Source organism: Pinus tabuliformis, chromosome 8 (genome assembly GCF_031772625.1).
Source record: "Pinus tabuliformis cultivar Carrire ecotype Pingquan chromosome 8, CPIR1, whole genome shotgun sequence".
Taxonomy (NCBI): domain Eukaryota; kingdom Viridiplantae; phylum Streptophyta; class Pinopsida; order Pinales; family Pinaceae; genus Pinus; species Pinus tabuliformis.
Genome location: NC_142294.1, coordinates 63,255,717 through 63,264,541, shown reverse-complemented (window position 1 = coordinate 63,264,541; position 8,825 = coordinate 63,255,717). Strand labels below are relative to the sequence as shown.

Sequence of the window (8,825 nt, the reverse complement as noted above, 5' to 3'; positions counted from 1 at the left end):
GAGTCTCAAATACATTGGAATGATTGTCCAAGACTTTTTGGAGATCTAGAGAAATAGATGATTTCATGTGGGAACCTCTACCAAACATAATTGTGTAATTACGTCTTGTTGTTTTTCTTTAGAAGTTTTGTCACTTTGTTAGAGCTAATTATTGGTTTCCCTGTGATACCCCTTAATTCAACTTCCTTTCCTTCCGAAGAAAATTTAATGAAAAGTTCTTGAAAATTAAAAGCTATTGTACCCAAGGATTGTAGCCATTGGAATCCTAGTACAATTTCAAAACCACCCATTGGAATGGAAAGCATTGGACTATTCAATACATACTCTCCCATGGATAGCTTGATATTATGGCACTTTTCGAGCAATTTATGATTCCTCCACTTCCAATCATCACTTGACACTCTGGTGCTAGATATAGGAAGCAATTCAATTCCTTGGCTATCTTACAATGAATAAAATTATGGGTACTGCCCGAATCAATCAACACTATTACCTTTTTCTTCTTGATATGTCCTTCTATCTTGATAGTTTGAGGAGTGGTAATTCTGGTCAATGCATTACAAGATATGGTCAGATTCATTTCTTCTTTCTCTAGGGTTGGTTCCTGGTGAGTATCATTTTCTTTTGACCTTTCTTGATCCTTTTCTCCCTGATATTTCACTGCTTGAACCTTCTTCTTGATATGTCCTTCTATCTTGAGAGTTTGACGAGGGTAATTCCTACCAATGTAGTACAAGATATGGTCAGATTCATTTCTTCTTTCTCTAGGGTTTGTTCCCAGTGTATATCCTCTTCTTTTGACGTTTCTTGATCTTTTTCTTCCTCCTCTTCACAATCTATGTAAAATAATTTCTTCTTGACACACCTCTGACCTTTAATGTATTTGCTATCACAATTGTAACAAAGCCCTTTTGCTCTTTCTTTTTCCAATTGTTGTGGTGTTAACCTTGTAGGTTGTGGAAGGTTAGGAGAAACAATAGTTCCATCTTTATAGTTGTGAGTGGTACACTTCCTTGTTGCCAGAATTTTTATTTCCACTTTTCTTGCCAACATGTATTCCTTTTCCAATGAATGAGGTTCTCAAAGGAAAACCTCATGTTGGATGTTATCTTTTAAAGTCCCTATGAAGGCATCAATCCTCTTCTTCTCTGGAATATCATTTACCCTTATATTCAATTTTTGGAATTCCTTAATGTGCTCTACCATTAAACCCTTTTGTTTGAGATTTATTAATTGGCTAAATAAGGTGTTTCTCTTTGTATCCTCATAATGTGCTATCATTTCCTCTGTGAAAATTGACCAAGTGATAAGTGGTTTACGAGAATAAAGCCCTTTATACCATAAAAATTGATTCGGTTCTAAATATAAATATGTAATATGTACCTTTTGTAACAGTTGTACACCATGTAGATCAAAATATTTCTCCATCTGTAGTATCCAATTTACCGGATCCTTGCATCAAACTTCTTCTTGATTTTAGGAGCTCGATCTTGAAACAACTGTAACTCTGTAATTTCAGATCTCCAATTTATGAAATTGCGTCATGTGCTAGCTTTCTGAGTCCCCTCTCTAACCCCACTAGTCTGAGCAATATTAGATTCTTTAAGAAAGATATATGCCAAATCTCCTACGATGACCTGATTATAGACTGGTTCAGTGGAGCGAACTTGTACAAAGTGCCACGTGTCACTGTGTCGACCTTCAGACTTGAAAACAATACACCGAAAAGTATAGTCCGTCATTTTTCTGTAACTTCTTATGAAATTTCAATTTGATGCTCAAAGAGAAAGTTATGACGATTTTCCCAAGGTCACTTGTTTGGGATGTAACTCGAGAGCCTGTAGAAACCCTAAATGTCTTGGACCATATGTCTGAAAATATAGCGAAATAAGATCTGAAATTCAGTCCTGAGCTTCATCAAGATTTCGGCTCAAATGGGTTTTAATATTAGAATCTAAAATTTCGTAGAAAACAAATTATAGCGAAAATTCCATGATGACCTATTTGAGATGGAATTCTGGAGCTTCCACAAACCCTAACTTCCTCAAATCATATCTCTGAAAATATAGTGAGAAAAATCTGAAATTTGGACCTAAGGTTTAGCAAGATTTCGGCTCACATGGGATTTTTTTTAGCTTTTGAAATGTTGCAGAAAAAAAAGTTATAGCAAAAATGCCACGATGACCTGTTTGGAGCAACGAAACCCTAGAATTCAAAGCTCTGATACCAAATGTTATGAAACCAGCTCACAAAAAGATAGAAAAGATAGATCAAAGACTTATAAATCAGACTCTTCGAGGGGGCATCCTCCTTTACATTACACAAATGAACAATTCTTGGCTGATACAAATGACAATACCTCATTTCTATATATAGGAGTCTAAGGGGTCATAATATAATCAAAGCCGACATAACAATAATAATGTAAGAGCACAACAATAACAATAGTGGGCCTCTATGGGGCACAATAATAAAAATATGGAGACTACATTGGCACAACAATATAATAAGGGGGTTGCACTAATAAGAACAAGGGGTTACACTAGTAGTAAAGAGACCTAACAAACAAGTTATTAGTTTCCTTTTATTTATTTTTGTTAATGATTACGCAAACTGGTAGGACTAAGTTGTGGTTTGAGAAATTGTAACCTAGGGGCATTTAAGTTATCAAAATTACTTGAGGATTTCACCCAACCCGAGCCACACCAACTCGTACTCATGGTTGGATTTATAGCCATAAGGTTTCAAATCAATGACTTTTTCACCATGGAGTGCCTTAACAGAACACCCTGTCACCAACTTCTCTATGTCTCATTAGTTATTAATTTCCTATTTTTTATCTATAACAACTATCACCAACTACTCTATACCTACTTAACTATTACTTTCACACACACACACACACCATAATAAGGTTTTCTTTCAAGCTAAAAGTTCATTTTTTTACATAGCCAATGATGCAACCTTTAAAATTGAAATAGTGGGAAATGTTTGAAGTCTTTCTGAATTACCCCACACAAATTCTCTATATGTTTTATTTAAAAAAAAACAATTTTAATTAATAATTTTAAAATTTTTAATTATAATAATTATTTTAATATAATTTTAAATCAAAATAATATAACATAACATTGCCATTTTACAATATCTCACTATGAGTGAGAAATGTTTGAAGTTCAAGTCTTTCTAAATTTGCCCCATACAAATTCTCTATATTTAAAAAAAAAAATAAAAAATTTAATTAATAATATTTAATAAATTTTTAATTAATAATTATAATTATCAATTTTAAATCAAAATAATATAACATAACATTGTGATTTTACAATATCTCACTATAAGTGAGTAATATAGAAATAGTGGAAAATGTTCGAAGTTCAAGTCTTTCTAAATTGCCCAAGACAATTTCTCTATATTTGTTTATTAAAAATATAATATTTAATAATTTTTTAATTAATAATTATATTTTAATTATCAATTTTATATCAAAATAATATAACATTGTCATTTTACAATATCTCACTATAAGTGATAAATGTTTGAAGTTCAAGTCTTTCTAAATTGCCCCATACAAATTCTCTATATTTTCTTATTAAAAAATTAATTTTAATTAATAATTTTAAAATAATATATATATATATATATATATTAATTATTATTTTAACTATCAATTTTAAATCAAAATAATATAACATAACATTGCCATTTTACAATATCTCACTATAAGTGAGAAATGTTTGAAGTTCAAGTCTTTCTAAATTGCCCCCACACAAATTCTCTATATATTTTTTATTGAAAAATAATTTTAATTAATAATTTAAAAATAATATTTAATTAATAATTATAATGATCAATTTTAAATCAAAATAATATAACATAACAATGCCATTTTACAATATCTCACTATAAGTGAGAAATGTAGAAATAGTGGGAAATGTTTGAAGTTCGAGTCTTTTTAAATTGTCCCACACAAATTCTGTATATTTAGGCCGATAGGCCTTTCTTTGAAAGGGACCTTTCGTCGTCCCTTTGTTCCTCATGCTGACACCTGGCAGGATGGCAATTTGCTTCGTATTTGTTCATGGTTGATTATCAGGCTGACACCTGGCGGAGTGGTTTCCTGACACCTGGCGGAGTGGTTTCTGCAGCCCATTTCACAGTCAGTTGTTACCATTTTACGCGGGAGTTCCAGTGGTGCAGCACAATCCCAAGTCCAGGTACATGCACCTGTCTGCACAAACTCACTCCTCCCTCTGCATTCGATAGGGTTTAGAAGTCTGTTCTCAATTTCAGGGAATGCGGTTGTAAGTAACAGCTTCAGAATTTTTCGGCAAGAATTTAAAGAAGGGTAGACGGATTTAACACGGAAACCTTCGAAATCTTTGAAGATTGTATTTCGAGTGTCTGTTTTGTAATTTGAGGCCCTGAATAGACATATTTTAGTGTATAACGTTGTCTGAATGCTAAGATTGCTGTATTTGTATCAATTCTGTGGTCAGGCACTTTACGAGTTGAACTGAGTTTCGAGCTTCTCGGCTTTGTTCTGGCGTGTGTGTTCTTGCTATTATTGCTCGTTAAAATCTGAACATGGAAGAAATGTATGGAATTCTGAGGCATTTGATGACCTTTGTTGTCATATGGTGCGCTGTGCTTGGAGTTGGTGCGCAGCAGGAGAACCAGACGATTTCCCTCAACGTGGAAGCAAGCATTCTGGTTCTTGCCTTGCTGCTTAACATATCTGAGTTACCTGTAATACTTCTCAAGTTTAAAGGAAGCACTTATTTCAAAAAACTGTTTCTTGAATTTTAGCATTTCCTACTTTGTTCAAATCAGTAGACAAAAAATTGAATTATTCTCTGAAAATATGTTGTAAGAAATGAGTTAGCTTCAAATTTATGTAATGCCCATTTCTGAATGTTTTGTCGAAGTTTGAATCAGCAATAGTCTCAGGCATATGTTGCAGGTCACATTTAAGCGGGGGAGTATCCAGAAATGTCGCTGAGTGTATGCAAAGACTCGGAGTTAAGCCCTTTATCATCAGTGTTGTTGGAGAAGACATGGCAGGTATGGTTCCGTATTGCTTAGTCATCTATCTGGTAACTTGTCGATTTATTCGAGATGTTCTATGGATTCTGTCTGTATTGTCTTGTGCAGGAAAAACATTGCTTGAAAACTGTAAGTCCCTTGGTTTGTCCATAGATGGTAAGTTCAAACTAACTCTCATCCTTAATTTGCTTAGTTGCGTTAAGTTCACAAACTGGTATGCATTTGGTCGAGGATGCATTTCTACGTCAATAGCTGCATCTTTCTTGTATCTATTTGTGTATTATATTAGTTACTTAAGATCATGGGAATTGAACCCAAGAGTTTTTTGATTTCGTTATACGTATTCACATTAAGAATAACAAGTTGCTACTACGGTCATTTTCATTTATGCGATCACTTTTGGCACTGCAAGTAGTAGTCCAAACATGTTATTTTGTATTGGAATTTCAGGAATCCGCAAGTGTAAGAATGTAGCAACCCCTGTTGTATCAAACATATTTGACAGTGCAGGAGAAATAGCATCCGCTGTTGCAGACGTGCAGGCAGTTGTAAGTTACAACTGACCATGGAAAATAATTCTTTTCGTAGACATCCTCCCTAAAGTGGTTTGGGAGAATGCCAGAAAGAGTGTACTGTTAAATTTCATAATTCATGTTTTTCATGACCGTTTGAGATGACAGGAAGAATCCTTGACAGCAGAATGGATAAATCAGTTTAGGAGCTATTTTGGCTCTGCACCTTTGTTGATGATTGATGCAAATTTACATCCTCTGGCCCTTGAGGCAGCTTGCAATTGTAAGTTTACAGACTTTGATGCTGTTGTACTTACATCTATATGGGCAACAGTGATCTTATGCATCAGATTTCTCTTGATTTGCAGTGGCCAAGGAATCAAATACACCTGTTTGGTTTGAGCCTGTATCATTTGCCAAATCAGCTAGAGTCAGAAGTATTATAAAATATGTAAGTAATGAGTAATTTTATGTATTGCAAATTCTGTTTCGTTGAGTTTGTTGCAGCCCATCTATTTTCCTTTTGTGCCTGCTGCAGATTTGCATCTTCGAGGAAATATTTAGTAAGTAATGAGTAATTTTATGTATTGCAAATTGTCTTTCATTGAGGTTGTTGCAGCCCATCTATTTTCCTTTTGTGCCTCCTGCAGATTTGCATCTTCGAGGAAATATTTAGTAAGCCCTAACTCATTGCTTAGTAGTCCAAACATGTTATTTTGTATTGGAATTTCAGGAATCCGCAAGTGTAAGAATGTAGCAACCCCTGTTGTATCAAACATATTTGACAGTGCAGGAGAAATAGCATCCGCTATTGCAGACGTGCAGGCAGTTGTAAGTTACAACTGACCATGGAAAATAATTCTTTTCGTAGACATCCTCTCTAAAGCGGTTTGGGAGAATGCCAGAAAGAGTGTACTGTTAAATTTCATAATTCATGTTTTTCATGACCGTTTGAGATGACAGGAAGAATCCTTGACAGCAGAATGGATAAATCAGTTTAGGAGCTATTTTGGCTCTGCACCTTTGTTGATGATTGATGCAAATTTACATCCTCTGGCCCTTGAGGCAGCTTGCAATTGTAAGTTTACAGACTTTGATGCTGTTGTACTTACATCTATATGGGCAACAGTGATCTTATGCATCAGATTTCTCTTGATTTGCAGTGGCCAAGGAATCAAATACACCTGTTTGGTTTGAGCCTGTATCATTTGCCAAATCAGCTAGAGTCAGAAGTATTGTAAAATATGTAAGTAATGAGTAATTGTATGTATTGCAAATTCTGTTTCGTTGAGGTTGTTGCAGCCCATCTATTTTCCTTTTGTGCCTGCTGCAGATTTGCATCTTCGAGGAAATATTTAGTAAGTAATGAGTAATTTTATGTATTGCAAATTGTCTTTCATTGAGGTTGTTGCAGCCCATCTATTTTCCTTTTGTGCCTCCTGCAGATTTGCATCTTCGAGGAAATATTTAGTATGCCCTAACTCATTGCTTGAATTGCTGTGCAGGTCACTTTTGTTTCACCTAATGAGTCTGAACTTATTGCTATGGCAGAGTCAATATCTTCTTTAAATTTGTCTCAGTCTCTTCAAATCCTGGAGAATGATGGCAAGAAAATGAATGTTGAAGCAATCTATGAAATTTTCAAACCAGCCATCAGTATATTGCTAGATGAGGGTGTTAAGTTTATTGTTTTGACACGTGGCACATGCAGAGGTTTCGGAAAAATATTGGGGCAGCGTCTCCTCTTCTAGGACATCCCCGCAGTCTCAGTCTTCATGAAGAGGGAACAGAAATACCACGGGAAGGTTAAGTCCCTCATTGATGGCTTGAGAGATTCTAGAGGCAAACCCTGGAAAGGATTTTCTCAATTAATAGAAAAAGTTGCTGTTAGGCCAGAGAAATTTATTGATCCTTATCCTAATACAACCCTGGCTAGCACTGTTATGCTGCAGGGTGCGACAGATGATGCAAATCAGAAAAAGGTTGCAGTAGAGAAACTGAAGGCCTTGTATGGTTGGGCTGATGAGAGCCTGATAGAGGATGTTTTAGTGGCTGTTAATTATGAGCTTGAACAAGCCTCTGCTTCCCTGGAGTCTATGGCTGTGATGACGTTGCCGGAGAATTCAGATCCTCTGATGTATCTGAAGCTGTTGAGAATTCTCTACCTGATCAGAGTTCTGAAGGAAGTGGGCCTTTGATTCTGCAAAACTGAACTCTTATATATTTTGTTGCACCTATCATAGAATTCACACGAGACCTATATACATTTGGGTTGGGCATCCTGTTCGGTTTAATCATTACTTTTTCCATTCAGGTCATTCCATTGTTTTCACATGATATTGGGTAATGCTGCCATTTCTTTTAATTCTTCTGTGAGTCCATCTTAAGATCTTTTTTATGAATTTGGGGAAGCATGCTTTTAATGTTTGCAATTATGATACATTGGAGTCGTTGAATCGGTTTTCAAGGGCTTATGATGATGGCTTTTCTTTTTTGCAGTTATGATTATTCAGGTTATGGAGCTTCCACTGGCAAGGTAAGTTACTTTTATGCAACACTGTGGAATTTTGTGTTCTTTGGTCACTTAGATTGCAGTGTGCATACATGTATTCGATAAGGATTCTCCCCAGGGAAAAAAATGTGTTTTTAGTTTCACGGCTCGAGGAAAACGAAGAACATTGGGTTCAAGAAGAATTCCAGGGCTTTCTTTGCTATTAAACAAATTTCAAGTAGTCTGTTGGGTGGGCCAAAAGCTGTATTCACTGTTTTTATTTTCACCTCAGAAGAAAAAAATGATTCTGTTTTTCTGCTTGATCTGATTCTGGAAAAACAATCCCAGTATTTTTTATTTTGGGGGGAGTTTTGACTAACCTGTTGGTAAATTATAAAAAACTGAAAAGCTATAGATTACTTATCTTCAGATAGCCCTATTTGATGCCCTACGGAGACTGCATAGCCTAGAGATTAGATTTCATAGCTGTCCATTTGCAATCAATTTGTAAAAACTCTGTTTGGCACCTCTGGATAGATTCAGCTGGCAGACCCACTATAATCGTCGCGTCATGTGTGATTCAAGAGCTTGATTGTGGTAGCATGGTTCTTTTCTCTTGTTACTTGTACTTGTCTTACGATTTCTCTGAATAAAGTTTGAAGCTCGGGTTTTTGAGATAGCTTTTTGCTCTTTACAGCCTACTGAGCACCACACATATACAGACATAGAAGCAGTTTATGAATGTCTGGAGAGAGAGTATGGAGTTGGGCAGGAGC

General features: G+C 35.4%; 1 protein-coding gene across 6 annotated transcripts; it reads left to right on the top strand.

Moving 5' to 3' along the window:
• Window positions 1-3,995: 3,995 nt before the first annotated feature.
• On the top strand, window positions 3,996-8,094 carry LOC149234170 (pseudouridine kinase-like). Of its 6 annotated transcripts, none has more exons than XM_089371765.1 (13): window positions 3,996-4,304; window positions 4,500-4,749; window positions 4,964-5,064; window positions 5,155-5,202; window positions 5,497-5,594; window positions 5,727-5,841; window positions 5,927-6,009; window positions 6,097-6,121; window positions 6,292-6,389; window positions 6,522-6,636; window positions 6,722-6,804; window positions 6,892-6,916; window positions 7,064-7,220. In XM_089371765.1, exons 3-13 carry the CDS (start codon window positions 5,007-5,009, stop codon window positions 7,081-7,083), a joined length of 768 nt encoding a protein of 255 aa, XP_089227891.1. In that variant the 5' UTR covers window positions 3,996-4,304; window positions 4,500-4,749; window positions 4,964-5,006; the 3' UTR covers window positions 7,084-7,220. The 6 variants fall into 6 exon arrangements, 2 of the variants coding, with proteins under 2 accessions (XP_089227891.1, XP_089227892.1); XR_016246076.1 differs by lacking the exon at window positions 6,892-6,916 and adding an exon at window positions 8,058-8,094 and having other exon boundaries at window positions 3,998-4,217; window positions 7,064-7,901; XR_016246074.1 differs by lacking the exon at window positions 6,892-6,916 and adding an exon at window positions 8,058-8,094 and having other exon boundaries at window positions 3,998-4,304; window positions 7,064-7,901.
• The last annotated feature ends 731 nt before the right edge of the window (window positions 8,095-8,825 follow it).